This window comes from Patella vulgata, chromosome 8, assembly GCF_932274485.2.
Source record: "Patella vulgata chromosome 8, xgPatVulg1.2, whole genome shotgun sequence".
NCBI lineage: Eukaryota > Metazoa > Mollusca > Gastropoda > Patellidae > Patella > Patella vulgata.
Genome location: NC_065886.2, coordinates 24,003,956 through 24,025,379, shown reverse-complemented (window position 1 = coordinate 24,025,379; position 21,424 = coordinate 24,003,956). Strand labels below are relative to the sequence as shown.

General features: G+C 35.5%; 1 protein-coding gene across 3 annotated transcripts in view; it reads right to left on the bottom strand.

The window, feature by feature from the left end:
• Positions 1 to 21,424, bottom strand: part of LOC126830292 (protocadherin-9) — a 43,883-nt gene that overhangs the window by 9,487 nt on the left and 12,972 nt on the right. For all 3 annotated transcript variants that reach the window (XM_050560655.2, XM_050560654.2, XM_050560653.2), the window contains exon 2: positions 14,977 to 17,818. In XM_050560655.2, coding sequence (XP_050416612.1) covers positions 14,977 to 17,715 — 2,739 coding nt within the window. In that variant the 5' untranslated portion in view covers positions 17,716 to 17,818. The remainder of the gene's footprint in view (positions 1 to 14,976; positions 17,819 to 21,424) is intronic.

Here is a 21,424-nt window from a genome sequence, read left to right as displayed (position 1 = left end):
ATTGAATCACATCACTTAAGAGACTCTCTGGCGGTTCACCGTTCCGTCACAAACAAAGGGGACGGGAAGCTGAAATATCTTAAATAAAGTCTACTTGGCTTATGATTAGTGTTGTGATAAGCAACCGACCGCAGAAATGAAGCAATAGAGGTTATTTTATCAACGATCGTTATTTTCCTCTGGGTATTTTAACTCAAAAAGGCACGACTCTTGGTCGACTAACGGTAACTCAGTTTACCCCTAATATTGAACTATGTCTATTATACGACTCCAGCAGACCAGCGTCTCTTCATTAAGGCCGAATTTAGAGAAGTCAGTACTACATCTGTTTAGAAGGAACACAAAAGAATTCGACAATTCTGTTTCAAGTTCAAGAAACCTTAAGTATGTTATCGATAAATATATTTACTCCTGAAATTGAACCTAAGCGATTATAGAACTCCAAGACACCCAAGTTTGTCCTCATTAAGACCAGGCTCGGGGCGCCTGAATGGAGGTCAGCGTTTACTTTATTTAGGTAGAGCATAAACCAAGACCCAAAGAGTCGTCTAGGACTAACTTTGTGTAATCTCTGGCAATAAACCTGGACGTCCATGTGTACAGTTTAACAAACAGTTGCCATGCGAGATACGACCACATTTCCAAGAAAGATATGGTCTGAGAAATAAAGCAACCCCATCAATAACAATCTAAGAAAAGAAAGTCAATCCTTCTCTAGACTATAAAAAAGAAATCGTTGCTAAGAAAAAGTTGCCCAGAAAAATTTTTAGATTTCAACCTTTGACTTTGATCATCCCTGTTGTGATTGTGATCACCAGTTCGTTTCCACGAGACCTGCGTTAGATGATCATAGATGCCGCCATCATGTCCATAACTCGGATTAGGAACAGCGGAAGATCAAACGACATTTAGAAGAAGTAACAAAATACTTGCCCATGTCAAGCGGTAAAATCTGAATGCATCGATTCCTTCAGTGGAACCAAAATCAATTCAATTTGTAAAGATTGATATCAGGTTTGTGTTACTACGGTTGAAATATCTGGAATAGCTGTGGATGAGCTGAATGTATAATTTATACGTACATGTTAACTGTTGATTGTCAAGAGACTAATGAAACCAAGCATTGCAACGATGAAAGGTTATTCAGTGGAAGACGATATATAAACATATAATAGTCACTCATGTGGAAGAACTGTCCCAAGCATCTTAAATAATGTAACCTTTTCTTAGAAAGATGAAAGCCATTGGTTTCATTACAATCGTGCTTCCAGACATCAGTTTAAAAAAATAGAGAGAAGTATTTGTTTCGTAAATGTTTGGGTTTTGTGAAGTCGAGGGATTTACTTTTTACATGTATTATGGCGCTTGACTGATTCAAGAAAAAGAAATTCAATCAAGATTCACTTAAAGTTAACACGGTAGTGGCTCTAGAGACAAAGTAAACAAGTTGGAATCTACAGACATAACGCATTTTATATTTAAATCAAGCTGTCTCTAAACATATGGGTCGCTTTAGGCGAGTCACTTTGTGTTCAATTCTCTACACAGTATGTAATTTCAAAATATCTCTCTTTATTAACATGTTTGTAATACATATAATATGACACCAAACATTCAAACAGTTTGATTGCTCCGTGGCGCTTCACAATGCCAATTGCGATAAAAAAAATTTTTAAGGAAACATGAACACAACAATCCTGATCATAGTCTACATTCGACATAAGTATTGTTATATTTTGTTAAACTTGTTTTGGCTGCAATATCAAACCAACTTGGAACAAGATGTGAAACAGTGTATCTTCTAACGCTTTTGTTAAATCCCCCAAATTCTCAATACATCATTAACGCTCTCTCTTCACAGACCATACACTTCACACACCGTTAATAGTATTAACATCCCACCTTCAAAGACACTTAAACATAAACAACAACCCCTGTAAATACAACACTACCTTATAAACAATATACAACATAGTACTGAAACTTCATGTTTTAAATCACAAGAGTGGGAGTGGTATATATATGAACTATGAGCAGAACAATCCATGATAGTACCAATAGAGGTAGAGATTTATTACAAAATGACCACATACATGCACATCGCACAAGCTGTACGTTTGGAATATCAAGAAAAGGAAAGGAATCGAGTGGGAAGTCTCGTCATCACAATCCAACGGTCTTCTTTTTTATGTGTGAATTCTACCCGGACCGCTGCTTTTCTGTTTATTGTCATCGAATTTCTACTTTCAAGGATTCTTTTACGCGCACTCTTAACGTGTAAACGGGTTGTCCTCGGTAAGTCGCTCCTTCCGAACGACTGGACTACATTTAACATCCCATCATTCTTCTCGGCCAACGACGGGATTCGAACCCGGATATTTTAGTCTAGAATTCAGGCCCCTCGACTGACGTGGCTCTCAATTACCAAAGAACTAGTAGACTTTGTTTCAAATACAAAGCATTTAATATAAACACTTGTTGTCTAATATTTAGAGATCAATATCAATCAACGGAGTAATTAGGTAAGAGAAGATCCTGGTCTGTAGTTTTTAATATCAAATATATATATACATGGAGTAAGCAGCTATCTTTCTAATTATACACGTTTATAAAAGAGGCCCAGGAAGTCATCTAGCTAGCTGATCCAGGCTTTATTTTGAAAACATGTTCTACTTTAACTTTAATAATGCTCTTTACAACAAAGCAAGATTCTATTCTTAGAGTGTTTGTGCACAGCAAACTCACTACTTATCTTCAACAGACAATCTGTATTTTAAAAATACATTTCAATTCTTACTTTTTTGTATCATATCATGATCAAGCCATGCGTCTATATTAAATGATCTATTAATTCCCACAAGTATACAGATTACGGACTACGAATATCCGTAAAAAAAATGATACAGCATTTGGGATGTGATATAAATGTTTTGATTATGTTGGGTAGGGTTTAAGTTCCATTTATCCGGTTACTGTAGCCCAGTAACATTTGATATATTAAAATATATATTTTAATCAGATGAACCAAATAGCTTGCATAGATAAGCTCCAATGGTGTCTTTAAGTTTCTTACATTTCTTCTCTGTTTGTATAATTTCCCCCTGGGGGCTAACTTGAAGAATATAACGAAAATCTCCTAGGAAGGACTGTAAAAATAAATTTTATCATTCCTTATTAGCTAAATTTTATGGTTTCAACTTCATTACAAAGAATACCCTCAAAGATATGAACACAAGAGGCTTCTGCAGATTCCCCGTGACATTAAATAAATTTAATAATAGCCCTTGATGTATTAACAATTTAGATTATTGGTTGAATAACATGCCAATTATAAAGCAACTTATTAAAATCGAGTAAATCTTGAAGTACTTCCTTGTGCGTGTTCCCCCAGCATTATGGCATATAAATGATTAAATGGAACAGCCCCAGAATATCTTAGTTCAATGCTATCTGAATATATCCCCAAACGCACCCTAAGGTCAAAAAATCACCTTCTAACAGTACCAAGTTATAGACTTAAATCCTTTGGGTTTCGACGATTTTCACACAGTGTGCCAATACTATGGAACTCTTTACCCGTAAATCTCAAAACTTTGCAATGTTTGGAAACTTATGAATCAAAATTAAAATCTCATATGTTTGAATCATATTATAAAGAGTGAACTATAAAACTGAAGAGCTAAACAAACCTGCGCCATGAGCATACTGTTTGGATGGAATGCGCGCAATATAAATATTCATTATTATTATTTTTATTATTATTATTATTAAAATAATGGTGCTTAACGTCCTACCACTGCTGCACCACCAAATCGAGCATAGGCCTACTCTTTGTCGAATTCCAACAACCAAGGGTTCTGCAAACGTGTACACGGGACCTTGATTTTTCGTTTTAGGCCATCTGTTCTCCACCACGGACAAGAGGAGACCAAGCTGGAAAATCACGAGGAACATTCTCGGACAACACCAGGGGATCAAACGCGTGACTAAGAGCCTTACTCACTAAGTCAAGATAGGTTCCTCGTATATTAGAGAATAGAAATCAAGAATTGAATTGCTATTCTTTTCAGATAACTATCAAAGAGGCTATAAGAAGGCGGTATAGAAAATCATATATTTCGATATTATACTTTATGACATTGAATTGGTAAATAAAAAACATCCATTCATGTTTCTCTTCGCCAGCGTAACACACCCACATGTAAATCTAGTTCTCATAGCCATAACAATTACTTTAATGCATTAAATGAATTAGTCGTTTAAAGCATTTTCTGCCAAATTTAACACGAGGCATTTCTACTGTATTTAATAAACTACGAAATGCATTTAAGGCTTTTATTCTTATTAATCTACACATATCTGTTGACACTTCAGATGAAAGACGAGCATTAGAGCATGGATTATCCCACTAAAATAACCTACAAATCCTTTTACAGATGCGTGCCATATTTAACACACGAAGGCTCGAAACGGAGCTTCGAGGCATTGTTCTATAATCTCTGGACAGGACATCAAATGGCATCAATAGAGAACCTGTCAGAAGAAGATGACCGACGAGTGACCAATGTTTTCTCGGGATTAGCCTATGCACACGTGACGTTTAGAGCTGACAAGAGAAACAATATGGCAGAATTTCACGCAGGTATGTCATTTCCGGAACTCGTCTTGATTGTTGGCGAGACAAAGAGATGGTGTGCCGTTCGTGTTCAGCTTACATAATGTTAAAATATTTGAATATTACGTGTCAAATGATTCTCCGTCGGGACTAATGCTCCTAATTCATCTAGTGTTCGCACGAACGGTTTAAATAGCTCATCAAGTCAAAGCAGCCTGGGAAAATCTTTTTATATGGGCTTATATATTTCGTTCGGATATCTAACCCCTTACGCTTCAGTTATTAGCTTGATTTCTACATGCAATATTTAATTGAATTCCACGACACATTTTTATCAATATCACAGCCAAGACACAGTTGATGATGAACACTACATTATTAAGATTAGAATAATGTATTAAAACATCAGTCAATAGTATCAATATGTTTCCATGCATCACTATTTTGTTTTCGTCGGCATGCCGTTCGCTTCGCATTTTGATTCGGGATTATGGCCACGATTTAGTAATCCTCGACATCGGTTATCACTTAAATAAGGTGACCAAGTTCGATTCCACGCTACAGGGATTTTAAGTTTAAGAGTGTGACTTAAGCTAAATTCTGTGAAAACCATTCCAATATTGAGTAACCCTAACATGACTGCATAAGTTGTAAGTTAGATGGTTACCAGGAAATAATAGTTTCCAGTTCACTACCACGCATGTCTTTAAAATGTTATAGTCTGTGTCTATTATTGGATTGCGCCAAAGGTTCCGCTTTCGCATTTATATCATAATTGTTAAACAAGGTTGGAGAAAGTTTTCGTCAGCTTGAAAGCGATTAAATAATTTGAAAATGAAATACGTCTATGCACCAATCCCGAGGAAGTTTCTCGACCAACAATTGGTCAAATATATTACGTTTTCTTGAGTTTCAAACAATTCGTGTTTAATTTTAAAGTCTAGTAAAAAGACAAATAGCTAGGACATTATCAGAAGGATATTATAACCTTGAAATGTACATTAAAATCGTTTTATCATACATGTTTAGGTGTCCCTGGTGTGCGATTTACATGAAAATACAACAATTAACTGTACATCCACCCCCCTCTAGGGTACAATAAAATAGAATTGTGTATCTTTTACACATTGTTATTTTAACAACTTGTTTTATCACCATAATAAGCAAATGTTGAATACTTACACCAATCTAATAAGAGCGTCTGAAATCTATGGTAAAAATCAATGTAAAATCTAAACTATATCTTAAACATGATTAATATCAAAATATAGACAGCTCTAATCACGTTGATTTACAAGTCTCCCTCTAAGCAGACATATAGTTTATTTCATAATTCAAAAGAAAATGAACATCATGGTTGGGTATTTGGGGGCGGTTGGGAGTAAAGTAAAAAAAAAACAATCTTCAAACACAAAGTAGTTTTAGAGGCGAAATATGCCGAAAATTACGAATTTGAAGGTTCAAATGTTTTCTGGGATACTTAAGGTATGTATACACATAAATGGAAGAACATTAACAAAAGTATAAATACATTTACATAATCATTTTAAACTCTAGTTGAACTTGATTGTGTAATTCTTTATGTCAATAGAAGAAAACGCCATATTTGAACAATTGTTCCTCTATTTCTCTTTGCATAGATATACTGCATTGCGAGGTTATAGAACATAATTGTGATAAGTCAATATATCTGGCATCGTGACTTATCACAATTATGTTCTAAACCCTCGATTGGGAGTGGGTAAGTTACGATATTATGGGTATTTGATATATGATATGTCACAGGGTGTTCAAGTGTGTCCAGTCGTTCGGATAGGACGAAAAGACCAGGTCTTATTCAAGAAAAGTTAAATCTCGTAAATCGATTTAAAATGACATCGGGATATTATGAACTACATTTTACTTGGATTAGCTTTGATATCTATGTACATAATCGATTTTAGGAGATTTGTTTAGTCGCGAACAATGCCCCTAAGCATTTTGAATATAAATCATGGATTTTAAAATCGATTAAGTGGGGTTCATACTGCACAATGCTTCTGCTCCATGTTGTGGAAACTTGATTTGGTCGACGACCTGTTGCACTACGTTTCTGTCCACTTAAGCCTTGACTTGTTGGCAACGATTCAAGATAGATACCATAGTATTCAATCTATCTATTCAATAGTAGAGACTATTCATTTCATGTATAATGGTACGTCTTTTTTTACACTGATGATACACGAATGAATAAATGAAGGTGGGTATACACCGAGCAGTATGCTATAAGGGAAATTGTTACCTTTGTCATAAACAACAACATAATGGGCAATCCAATTAATTTAATGGCGATTTTGAATGCTTGTGGTTTTTGCATGGTTCCTAGATTGTTTGTGACTTCGAAAGTATGTGCAATTTCGGTCCAATCGGCTTATTTCATTTGATTGCTATTTTGTGCTCAGCCAATACAAAAAAAGATCTTATGATCAACATCAAAACAGGCAGCATTTATCCAATTGGGGTGTTAGAATAAGCAAGGCATTTAGATTTGAAATCGTGTGGTAAGTGTAACGATTTAACTCATCGTTCAAATATTCATAATATCTAAATATTGACAAAGGTATAAGAAATAAGTCTTTACTTATCTAAAACTAACATGGTGTTGTAACGCAAAGATAACGACGTTGTGTTTTATATAATACTACTTAACTGAATTATGTTATATATACAATACATGTACTGCTCAATTCTATACTCTATAACTGTATATGAAGGAATCAATACCCCTGGTATCTTAAAAGATCTCAGCTTCTTAGAAGTCCGAGACAAGAGAGACAGGATCGTACATGTAAATTACATGTTCGTCGGTGATTAACAGCTAAGGACGTGTTCCCAATTTATCACAACTTTTATTACAAATCAATACAAAGTTAATCAATTATTTATTAATAAAATATTTTACACGGTACGAAATGTCTTGAAAGTAAAATAATATAAATACAAATGGCGTTTCTTTGTGCGTACACAGGAGTACAACTATGATCGCTCTGGTATTTGGTATTAATTTGTTCGCTAAGGAAAACCAGTTGCGGGCCATTTCCCGCGATCGAGTGATCGATAAATAATCGGGGAAAGAAATACTGGTTTTGCAGGTTTAATTGTCGAGTGTTTTAAATCATCGTTAGTCCAGAAACCCCAAAACAATTAAAGATAGACAGAAGATATTAATAATAACCATGATTCATTTCCTAAAAGTCAAAAGGTCTCTACCAACTTCTTGCTTCACTGGAAACAGATTAACGTTTCGCGAATAAATAAAATTTGAAATTGTGATTAAAGGGAGAAAATACTGTCGTATTTTTTTTTCCTTTAACAAATAAAAGTGTGTATTGCACATGTAAATATACAACGACATCTTAATTATGGATGTATATAGAAATTAAAAATGTTCTTTCTTGTAACCATGGAGATGCTGATTTAATAATACAAATTTTTAACGATAATTTGCTTCTGAAATATTTTGATTTGCTGTAACATATTTCTACAGTCATAACCTATTATTGAAAATAAGATTAAAACTTTATCTACTTGCAACAGAGTTTATAGCTCATGTTTTGAATTATGTAATGGGTTATGAAAACATATGATTAAAACAGTAAATTGTTATATTGCACCGTGCGGTTCTTTGATGTTCGATGACGTCATTTCATTAAATAGTCCATATTTTGCTTTAATTTAAAATTGCGTGAATTATACAAGAATTATGAGATGAAAATCCAATTAATTACTGATACCTAATCAGACATTTGAATATGTCTGGACTCGGCGGGAGCATGTCCTGTGAATGACATATCATAGTCCCCGACGGTACCTCGTAGATTATTGTCGACTATTTCATTGATGTCATTTAAATGACCGGGGTTAAGGGTTTGGCCAATTAAGGGTGACAACAAAGATAATAAGTCATAAGAAACAATGCAGGAAAACAGTACAACAAACCTAGACAACATTACACATTAGAAAAGACGGCAAAATAGGATGATTTGTAGAACAGATTTCTGTAATCTTTAAAATGTGATTAATTTTATTAGCCATTAAATAGAAATCATGTCCAGTTTAAATATGCATGCATGACACATCTTTTGCATAATATTCGACAAATTTAGGCATTTGCAAGTTTGCCCAACAGGACCTGTCTGATCTAGTGTAAAACTATCACCTTGGACTGCTGTTGCAGAGTCTTGTGTCATTTTGCTTGACGACCGTCTCCCAGCAAGAATTAATTAAAAAAATTATTTTCATTAATCAAACGATTTAGTTTGCATGAAAAATTAATGAAATGGCAGAAAGCATTCATTACACACCAGCAGCTTTTCAAATTGATTTTAAATCACTTAAAACTTTGAAATATGTTTGATGTGACTTCAAGGATTTTGTACTAGACATTGTATTCTAGTTACACAGATCAACGCAGATATCCCAAGAATCAATAGTACTATAGCTTTGTGGGTGATTATTGTTTATACACAAAAGTATAACCCATGGAAAGTAGGGCGGTAAACCCTTTCCATTTCATTTCAGAAAAGTAGATGGTATTCCAACGCCATATTTGATCATGTGCTTACGAGAAAGGGGAGGGGGTGTCCGGTGGGTTGAATTGGTAAAGCCCTGGATTCTCACTTACAATATCCCGCTTTCAAATTGAATCCCGCCCAAGTCTTCACGTAGACGTAAAAGAACCCCTGGCAGTTGGAATTCGAACAAACACTCGAAATCTCCAGTATTAATATGCCCCGATAAAAAATAATGTTGATCACCGGTACCACAAACATTCCTGCTCCACTCGATTTGCAGACAGTTTTTTCTCTATTTCTTGGCATACTGATGCGTGTCTTGTGACTGGAAACAAAGCATTTATTCGAGTGTTTCAGCTTCAACTGCCAAGATAACTGAATCCACATCATGGAATTCAGATCAAATAATAATTCATTTTTAAACAATATTTCATATTGATGTCAGGAATTGTTAGAAATTTAATTAATTCGGTTAAGCTGGAGATTTTCAATTGTCTGGAAATAAATATAGTTAAAATGTCGTTTCATGAAAAGACGCAGAATTATATTACAAATTAAAGAAGGGTGCAGGGATACTTCTAATGTTACTTGCATGCCTTGGTTCCATTCTGATAATCTTTTCATCTGGAGCTGATGTTATCAAATGAAGTATGGCGATCAAGGCAGGAGGTCTCTCGCGTTAATTGATTAGGTTATATTGTTTTAATTTATTTTTGATTAAGTTTTTTTTAGCAATATGCACATAGCTTAACCTAACTGGAAAGCGATTTCAGTAGCACAATCTGATCGCGAGTGTGTAGGATTGGATATCGACATAAAATAATCTTTTAAATGGGATTGAATTTGGTTGATATTGACAGAAATATCGGGTTCAATTGGCCGTTGATGTTTCGGAATTGGAGGATGGTGTTTTGTCACAATACGATCTAAAATATTATATCTTGATCATTTATGAACCTATGTTTATGGGCAATCGGCATATCTCATGGAACCATTGTCCCTTCACCAAACGTAAACGTCCGTATTGATACATTTAAAATTAAAATAACTGGTCTTATTTCTTTTAAATCGGCACAGAAACACTGACATATTCTAGTATAGATACATACGAGTACGTTTAAACTTAAAATAATTAGTCTTGTTTATTTTAAATCGGCAAATCAAACCCCGGCAAATTCTAGTATAGATACATACGAGTATTCAGTTCCAACAAATTTGGCACATAGTTTTAAAGTCAGAAATATTCTAGATAACTTAGTTTCAAAGTCAGAAATATTCGAGAGAGCTTAGTTTCAAAGTCAAAAAGGTTCAAGGGAGGTTATGTATATGTAATGATAGACACCCCTTACTTTAAATTAAAACGGTATAAGCGTATTTTTTTTAAAGAGAGAATTTAGTCTTAATCTTGTGTTTTCTAGCAGTCTACAGTTGAATAAAGTAATTTGTCAGGGTTCGTCTGGTTGACCAAGAAGATCAAGTGATTCTCTACGGATTATTATTGGATCTGCAAATGCCAATCTTTCCTTTGATAGAGGTCGATATCAAATTACTTTTAACCTGAAAGATGAAGGGGAAAAAACCGTCAGGGACTAATTATTTACTTAAAATGCGATCTATTTCAAATTAATATAAATCAAGCCCTGGTACACGACTGGAGAATCCAGACTAAGCAACTTTCACAACTATTACTAGGGAGATTATGTCCACTTGCACCTATTTTGATATTGACTTTTGAACCCTTTAAATGGAAAACCAGAAGGGGTTAGAATGTGACGCGGGTTCACTCGGGACCCGGTTTAACTCGGAAGCTTGTGCATGGGACTAAAGTTAGGTATCTGTGTTTATATGGAACCCATTTTATATAAGCCTAGACTCGATTCACCGTGGTGCTTAATTCTTGATTCCATTGTTTATATTGTACACTTCGCTAGAGAGTTTCCTACTTACTATTTAATTATATATTTTGTCGCTTTTACGTATTATTATTAGATCCACACATATCTACTATATTGTATATCATGTAGGCCTATGCTAACCATTTTACTTGCATAAATTTCATGGTCAGGGTCGTATTTTGTGTAAATGAAAACCAGGGTACCGAGCTAAGCCGGGTACCCAGTAAAACTTGGTCAGGACTAGTTGTCACCCATCGTTCCCCACCCCACCCATCTTACCATAAACATAAGTATAATTATTGATAATATGATAAACATTTAACTACTTATTTACAAGAACCCGACTATATCTGGGGTTTGGTAAAAAAAAATAAACACTATTATATTTTTAAAATATCTTTTATGGAATATACATCGTTGATGAAGGGGCCCCTCTTTCGATTTTGCTTACTCAATTGAAACGCTGGATCAATGAATAATAAAAGAATCATATTGCCTAGAAGATATCTCCAATAAAATATCGAGTAATACAAATATACCAAACTCACTGAAGGATTTAATGTCCGTGGTCAATCGAATATGACGTTTCGTTTAACCTATATTCCTTTCAGATTATCAGTCAGACCTTGTATAGATCGTGGATTATGAGTATCCGGGGAGTCATTACGGTCATGTGACTGTAATTGTATTGTTGGAATATTGGAAACTAACTTTTATTACCTACACTATAAGTCACTATGGACACTAGGGACAAACTACAAGTTACAGCTAATTACTGTGCTTATAGCACAGCTTTTGTTCTTATTGTTCCAGTGTGTTAAGGTTTCATCAGTTGCTTGAGTGATTCGTTCACTTCCAAAGACCTGTTAATCGAATTCTGTCATTTTAAGAATGGGTTTTTATAACGCGCTCCAAGTTGTTGCTTTTATATATATATATCAGACAATAGAAGTAATCAATTGGCCTTTTAAGATTTCATCCTGAAAAGCCGATGCACAAAAGAACTGGAAAACAGGGGTGTACACAACCGATGAGTTGAACGACAATTTATATTATTTTTTTTATTTTTTAAGTTTTAATAATGATATAATATATAAACATTTGGTTGTGCATGAGGTAAGGTGTATGATTTATCGTTTCCAACATATATCATCTTTTTTCAATTCGGATTTCTTTCTCCAATTAGATTGTCGAAATCGTCCATAGCATACTGTTTTCGGCTAACGAATATGTCCGACTGTACTGCTTATATTTATATTGAATTTCTAAGGCGATCAGTTCAAGGAATCCTAACCGTTACCCCGAACGTACATTATATAGAGTTCTGTGGTACCGTTTCCCTATAATATTCACTAACAGACTAGACAAGAAAGTCAAATTAAACCGGAATTCAATATCATTTCCAGTCTTGTGATTATGTATATCGCTTTTTCATCAATATTAATGAGGGACAATCAACACCGCAATAAGATGAACGTTCACGAATTTGTAACCAAGTTCTCAGACAGTCTATTAAGTAGCGCCTTATAAAAATGTCACCAAGATGATTGATAGTATACATTCCCGATCACAAAACGAATTTGCCGCTGATATTTCTATTAGTATGAATAACGTTTGGTTCTGGCGTATGACTCCTCGATTACCAGAAAACACAGGACATGGAAATAGAAATGAATTGGATTTTCTGATAGGTCACCGTTTATTCTATATATAGGTCTATATATAATGCAAAGGTGGCATTAATTCTCAAAATTATTCCAGTTTGGAATGGTGATAGAAACCGATATTGTGAACTTTAACCTCATTCCTCCGAGGAGTGTTAAAACAAGGTGCGATCAATTATAATCAGTATTCAAAATACAAATTTCAGTATGGAGTAATTAAGTCGACAAGTGGACTCTCTATATTGAGCATGTTACTAGTTTTTGAAAAAAGGTAGGCATGCAACCGCTTTAGTAGTTAATAGACCAAAAGTAATATACATAGAAAAGCATCTCATCACCTTTAGGAGGGCACAAGAAGGGACTTATGCTTAATTAGTTATATTATAGACACCCTACTGTAAGTTAATAATATGTTATTAAGGGCGTGTATTCAGTGCCTCATTCTAACCTGACCATCTTTATTTATGGTATGGTGTTTCGGTATTTGTATTCTTGGAAGTTGAAAATCAAGTTTATGCATTACTATATTCATATGGTGTAACAATGGGGTTTGAATTTAAAATTTGAACGAACAGAAAATGAATTGAAATAAAAGATGGCTTAACACAAGATTGTCAGCTCACGTGTTAGTGGCTTCCATTAATAAATTATTTAGTGAATATTATTGATTATTATTTGTTAAATATTGACGGACATTAAAATATATCTACTATCATCTTGAACCACAGATAAACAGAAATGGCGATTCTACCCGTACCCCCACTCGCCTTTATTTTCAGTCTTATTTTTTAAGTCTTAATATAGTGAGTGAGTCACATTTAACTTAATCAAAACTTTGTTTGCGATATTACAGAACAAATTGGAACTATCGTTAAATCGTTAATAGAATGGCCATAAAAAGTCGTAACAAAAAATCTAGACAAGATAAAATTCCATTTCATTTCTATAAAATGGTACAAATTCTGAAAGTAATCATACAAGACAATATCATGACCATATTCACGTCTAAATGATCAAAATGGAGTCAAATGTTATATAACATAACCCTTTTAGCTCCAATAGTGATCGCTTAAGCCATTAAATACATAGTTTATAGCAGAGATGTCAGCTTCACGAACTCCCTGACTTCGGATACAAATTAAGTCAGACTCTATAGTATTTCAACACAACTGGCTAAAAGCCCGTAGAATCCAAACTTATTCTTATCTGACCGTTAAATGAAGAATTATCCATAATCAATAATGTCGTTCTGAATAGGGGCATACGGGGTGTTTCAGCTAAAACACAATCTTTTCCAGAAAATATCAATTATTCAAAAAGCAACATATTTCTTTTCAATGGAACTCTAGTGTTTCAAGAAGTTCTTAACAAAATATCGAAGACTTCATATCCATTAGCGAACGATATGTGATTGGCGGATTGCCTCTTAACTTGCTCAAACTATCTGTAAGTGGGTATAAATAAACTATTATTTAGTCGGGAGATGACTATATCAATTTAATCCATTTCTAAATAACATCTCTACCCAAGCACGACAAAACATATGATATTGGAAGGAAAATAAGATCGAACCATTTGCTATGAAATACATTTTCTTCATTGTGTAAGCAATATGAAAATGAGCAATCCAATTTGGCTAATAGTGTAGTCGAATGGCTTATAAAAGTCGTCCACTTAGTAGTCGGGGAAAGCTACATGTATTAAATCATATTAAAAATTGATATATTTAAAAGCCCTGATTGAGACAAATAAGATTTCTGGTTAGGTACAGGTAGGATTAGATACCAAAATACTCTTTTTAATAATGTAGTCCACATAACGTATATGTGCGTCGAGGCTAGTAAATACCATTTGAAGTACAGGAGATTAAATATAGTTTTACACAAAAATGATCTTACAAATTAATAACAAGTTAACAAAAGGGGTATCTGCTGCATGGGAATGATTAAGTATGGACAGCTTCGTGCAAGAGAAGTGACATTTACGCCACGTAACCATAGTAATCATGAATCGACGGGTTCATTGCGAATAATTAGTATAAAATAAATACGATCTTTGATTTTGGGTAAGCAAAATGTTATAATTGGACTGGAAATACACAGGAAGTAATTCTATGGAATACAATTACTTCTCTAGCCCTTATCAAACATCTCAGTGATTGTATGCAATAGAATTGTACCCTGCGAGCAAAAGGGATAGCAACAGTTCAAACAAACAAAGGTGTGAAATTACAATCAATATGGCCTTACCTTTTTGAAGGTGAAGAATTGTTGGCCGGAGTAATGATCTACAGGTTTAGTTTTATAATAGGAATCATCGTGTTCGGTACCGCTATCAAACGATAAACTTCCTTTTTTATCAAAATGATTGTCTTTTAATATATGGTTCATGTTTGTCTTCTCCTCAGTAGGTACCGTGACTTCGTCCTCTGGAACGCTATGCCACAACTGTTTTTCGGTGTTGCGCACCTCGCCCTGTTCTTGTACGCACACAGTTTGTCCGTTTCGACGCTGATTGTCTGCGCGTCGGATATATAGTATCACAGCAACTATTATAATAGAGAGAATAACTGTTATTCCGGCTACGACACCGGCGATGATTATGAATCGAAAGTCTTCTTTCCCATGGACACCAGCCAAAGTAGAGTTTACGTAAACAATGTGGACGGTAAGATGCGTTTGTGATGCTTGTTGCCTCTGACCCTGATCTTGTACCGATATTCTTAAATAATAATCCTCGCGTTTCTCGTCTGGCATGATTCGTCTAGCGAGTACGAGATTTCCGGTTTTGGAACCGATATGGAAGATGTTGTCCTCATTACCCCCGTTAATGTAAAATGAAAGTTTGGCGTTGTCACCCTCGTCGTTGTCGGACGCAACGACTCTTGTTATCGGAATTCCCGGTTCCGTATCAGATGTGATAGTGATTGTATTATTATTGTCGTTAGGGAATACTATGATCGGACTATGATCATTCGCATCCATGACGTATACAGTGACTTTCGCTGTAGTGTTTCGTGGGGGATTTCCCTTATCTTTGGCAATGATATTAAAGGAGTACCGTTTTTCCTTTTCATAGTCTAAAGTTTTTTCAGTTCGTATTACACCATTCGAAAACACAGCAAAAGGGACTTTATTATTGTCAACTATAATCATGTACTCTACATCAGCATTTTTACCAAAATCATCATCTGTTGCTGCAAGTAGCCCTACGACACTCCCGGGCTTTTCGTCTTCGTTGATAGAAAAAACTAAAAAGGAGGGATCAAATTTGGGACTGTTATCATTTTGATCTCGTATTCTCACAACCACTTCGGCTGTTCCTGTCATGGGTTCTTTGCCTTCGTCAACAGCTCTAACCGTAAATTTCATCTCTGACATGGTTTCACGATCAAAACGAGCATTAGCAATGATCTCTCCGGTGTTTTGGTTGATATCGAACATAGAATCATCGTCTAGATTTAAATAGTAAAGAACCATAGCGTTTTTTCCCAGGTCGTCATCTGTGGCTGCCACACGAATAATAGGTTGACCAATTACATTATTTTCTTCAACGATTGTCTCAAACACTCGCTTAGTAAACACTGGTGGGTTGTCATTCTCGTCTGTAAGTTTAACTTGAAACTTGGCTCGCGCTGACATCCTGGGAATTCCCGTATCCTGACAGACAACGGTGATATTATGTTCATCGATTCTCTCTCGATTTAAAGACCTTTTTACTTGTACGATGTAACCCCGGCCTTCCAGTCTGTGTACCGAGAAATAGTCATGAGAACATCGACAACTAACTATACCATTGGGTCCTTGGTCTTTATCCACTATATTGACGTGGGCGATTACAGTTCCAATTCTAGCACCTTCCGACAATAGAATCATATCTCCGACACCAGATGAGACCGGGTTGATTGTAATAAGCGGTGGGTTATTTCCAACATCTAATATTCTAAGGGACAATATGGCCTGAGAGACTTGTGGAGGGTTGCCTTGATCTGAAGCTTCTATGATTGTCTCAAATTTATTTCCAGATTGATATTGTAACTCATTGCGAACACTAATGTCACCGTTTTCTGGATTTAAGGCAAAGAGTTCCTCTACCTCCGGACTTTTATGTGGGCTAAACCGGTAGGTGACTTTCCCATTCGCCCCACCATCCCTATCCATGGCATGAATTTTGCCAATTACGGAATAAACAGGAGTATTTTCAGTTACAGATACGTCATAAATGTTCTCACTGAATACCGGGGCGTTGTCGTTTTCATCCGTAACATTGATGTTGACCGTGACGTTTCCTGATAAAGGCGGTGTTCCGCCATCTTTGGCAATGATGAAAAATCGATAATAATCCTTTTTCTCGCGATCAATGACGCTTTTCACAACGATACGAACATCTGACGTGCCATCTAATTTCTTATCTACTTTAATATCGAATAAATTTGCACTTGAAATCATTTCGTAAGACTGGACGGAATTATTTGCCCCGCGATCTCGATCGGTAGCGCCCTCTATACGATAAAGAGAACCTGGGTTGACATTTTCTTGAATAAACACAGTTATTTCTCCTTCGGGGAATTTGGGAGCATTGTCATTGATGTCAATTATCACAACCTTTACTGTCACGATTTCAAAGAATGACGTCATTTCCGATCTGATTGTAACGTCAAAACTAAGGATGCAATCGGAAGTAAACTCGCAGACTTTTTCCCGGTCAATCATGGCCGTGGTGAATACGTCTCCAGTCTCAGAATTGACGTTAAAAAGAGAGACAATGTGGATGTCATTGGGATTCAAAAAACTATAGCGAAGGCTTTGAAATTCGTCTCGTGTAAGGCCTCTTGCAATGCTGGTGTCAGTTGCTATATTTCCGACTAAGGTGCCCGAGGGTTTAGATTCAGTTAAGCGAAATGTTACTTGCATCTGTTGGGCGAGAGACAAGGCACAAATGGAAATTGCTAGCAGGAGAAACCGTAGCAAACCTGGCCGCCTTTCCATTTTTAATGTGATTTCTTTTTGTTCACTCTTCTTCTCAGTCGTTTTTAGTCTTTCCAAGAATCAATCACTGGTTATCGTTACTAATCCATTACTCTGACACAATCTGAAAGACAAAAAAATATCAAATTACCAATTAGACAATTGTAGCCAGGTCAACAACTAGTAATTTGTCACACAACATATCAAGGCTGTCAAGTTACATACATCATGAAACGTAGCCCATCCACACAAATTAATCACATTTTTTCACCATTTTTTTCGCTGGCTTTCAATTGATGATGACTGCAAGTAGTGTCGGTTCGGTTTAATTTGATTTTGATGTATGTTTCACAAGTCAGCGCCATTTCATAATGCTATGTGGATTCGCAGGAATTATCCTAGCAACAAAGTCGAGCATATTTCTTTTGTTAATTTCAGCTTTCCATATCAGTTCGATTTAAGAGAAATCAAATAAACACACGATACATGTCGATGGATAATATTCTTCAAAGCTTAAATAATTCGATTATTGGTTAAGGTTTTATTGGTGTTGTTGGATTTAAAGACTATGGGTCGCACTTACGCGATACAATATGTCTTAATACAGACAATTTTTCCTAGCATTGGGTTAATTGAATAAAGCGAGGTAGCCATTGAGACTAATAAAATAACGTGTTGGGCTAACATTGTCAGCAAAACTAATCAATAGCATTGATAATTACATCGAAGTGTCATAAATAATGCCAATATCATTTACTTAATGAAATCTACAAGGCTAAGGACATGACTATCTCCGTCTTATCTACATGGGGTCGCCATTGTTCTTGTCCAGTTTTTCTAATGTACTTCACGATGGGATAGGACCAAGACTTCAGCACTGAAATATACTATATCGTGTTTGGTACATGGTGCCGCCTTTGTTCTTGTCTAGGTTTCTTATGTACATCGTCTGCGTTGAATGGACGTTAAACCCTTAACAGATATCATTGCTTTAAATCGTACTATATCAGCCCCAGAATCAGTTTAGTATTACACAAAACGCGTTTCATCGCGTAAGAAACACCATCTAATTGCTAGAATATATCTTTTAATCTGTAAGTCCAGGCTAAATTTTCACATAGTATAGATTTAAATATCTCGAAATTTAAATATATTGACATGGTAAAGATTTAAATATCTTCACATGGTAACGATTTAAATTATCATGGTAATTATCAAGATTAAAAATATTATTAAATTATCTTCACATGGTAAAGATTTAAATATTTCCAATGCTAAAAATTTAAATGCTATATATCAGGTTATTGTCAAGTTCTTCTAATGAACTAACAATAATTCAATTTTCAGCCATCAAGAATAGAACAGTCTGTCCCTTATGACCAAGAATTGTGTTTTCCAGGCAAAAAATGACGTTCATTGAGGGATTTATAATAAAGAAAGGAGAGAATACGTTAACTCAATTTCCGAGTTACTGTCAGTATTCCGTGACTAGGTTGGGAAAAATCCGTCACTGAGAATGTGTTTTTAGATTTATTTTCTATTCATTTTTTGAGAAGACAATGTTTTACATTTTTTTTTATTCAAGACCGGCTTTCATACAGCTCAGAATTGTTTTAATTATTTTTCTCCTTTGTTGCATTGACATGGCTTTTAGTGCATTAGGCAAACACTTTTTGCAGAAAAATCATTAGATAATGTATATTTATCCTACAAATTAAAAATAAAATCCACATCTAATGGTATAAAGATATGTCATAGTTATATACCGGGAACCAATTATTAGTACAGTAAAATGAATCACATCATTAGGTATTCCACAAAGATTTTATAGCCTGGAGGTCGGGTGTTCGATCCCTTCATTGGCCGAGAAAGTTCATTCAGATTTTCTGGCGTGGTTTCCCCTTGTCAGTGATGCAGGATGGAGGGCCTGACAAGGACAGATGTCTAGTCGTTCGGATGGGACGAAAAACCGAGGTCCCGTGTACTCATTGGCGTGCACGTAAAAGATCCCTTGGCAGTTGGAATTCGATATAAGAGTAGACCGTAGCGCTGCTGCCCGGGCAAAATTTCCCTCATAGCACACTGTATGGTGTATGCCCGTCTTCATTAGCCCAGGTTAGGAGCAGAACAGTAGGACGTTAAACTCCATTTAATTTCCACAAAGATTTGGATAATGACTTTGCTGGTAGCGAAATACGTTTTTAACAAACTGATCAAAAGAATAGGGTTATCTTTGTTTTCACGCGTATGTGTACAAAAATAGAAACAAAATCTGTCTCTCTCTGACTGTAACAATAAATCTTTTGATAAAAGCATTTGGTTAAGATGTTGGGCCATTTTTTTTATTTGTATGGAACAATATATAGACACATACACTTCTATATTTAATGGTATTGGGGGAGTATGGGGGATATGGGGGTGTCTTCCCGTTGTTCCAGCCAGGTGTCCCCTTGCTTGTGAGATGTAGGACGGAGGGCCTGTCAGAGGAAGAGCTATATAGTCGTTTGAATGGGTCCGTGTACTTATTGACGTGCATGTAAAAGAAACTCCACCGTCCATGGAAAATGATCCCCATATCACACTATATGACCTATGTCCCTCTTCATTAGCCCCGTTGGTACAGTAAAATATGACATTAAACCCCATTTTTACCAGTTAAAAGCGCAACCGCTGTTAAGAAAGACGTTCATAATAACATAATGTCATTTAAGGATAAGAAAGACGTTGTTTGCTCTTCCGGATGATTGTTTGGGTTTTTAACCACGGTACTAAATCAAAAGAGATCTAGGCCAGACTACCTTCAAAGAGCAAAGCCACAATTCGGAGCTCAAACTCCGTTTGAGACAATGTCAAATCGTAATCCTACGGATAGATCTATGGAACACACAGACTCCAGAAATCACACCTTCTTGGTGCTAGTTACGAAAGCAAATATACCATGGTATCTCATCCAGCTTTAAAATTTATCATCCGAAATCATATAGTTTTCTGGTGACTTACAAGTTACAACTTTATATACTGAATATTGTCTAATTCTATAGATAACCTATACGAAGTTCTTTAATGGGTGTAGACGTTTTTTCTGTTATGTATTTATACCAATGGGCTATAAATTTAGACCATACTTTTGTTGCAAAAATGTCTAACATAGTCAAAACGGAACATGCATATCAAACTAGCCTGCACAATATTATTTCGAGACTTACATGTTTAATAGAGTTAACGATGCAGAAATGAAATGGTGCCGTCGTGTCTTTGACATTAATATGTAGAAACTTGCTTATTGATAAAGGTGGTGGTGGGGGATGGGGTAGGTAAGCGAGTGGTCTAACGCTGTCATTGAGCCAAAGACCCTAAGCACAAATGTACCATTGATATCAAAATGCTACCTTATGTTAGTCCCGAAATAACCTAGTATGTGTTGGATCGACGTCAATACCCATTTCTTTCCCTCACTATCTGGTAATCTTTTGATTAACTGTGTAATAGTTCAGGACAAAGTTACAAAATATATCGAACATAATGCAAGCTGAAAATACAGCCCAAGGTAGGCTGCTAAGACAATATTAAAACTTGGAGTTAGTGCTACAGAAAATAAACAGAATCTTCGTGTCATTGGCAGCAACAACCTGTTTGACTAAATCTTTCTTGTACAGATATAATCTTTTATTTACACAATTGTTTACCCCTGGGATGTAACTATTTTACAAAAATTTCCCTTACAAAGGAC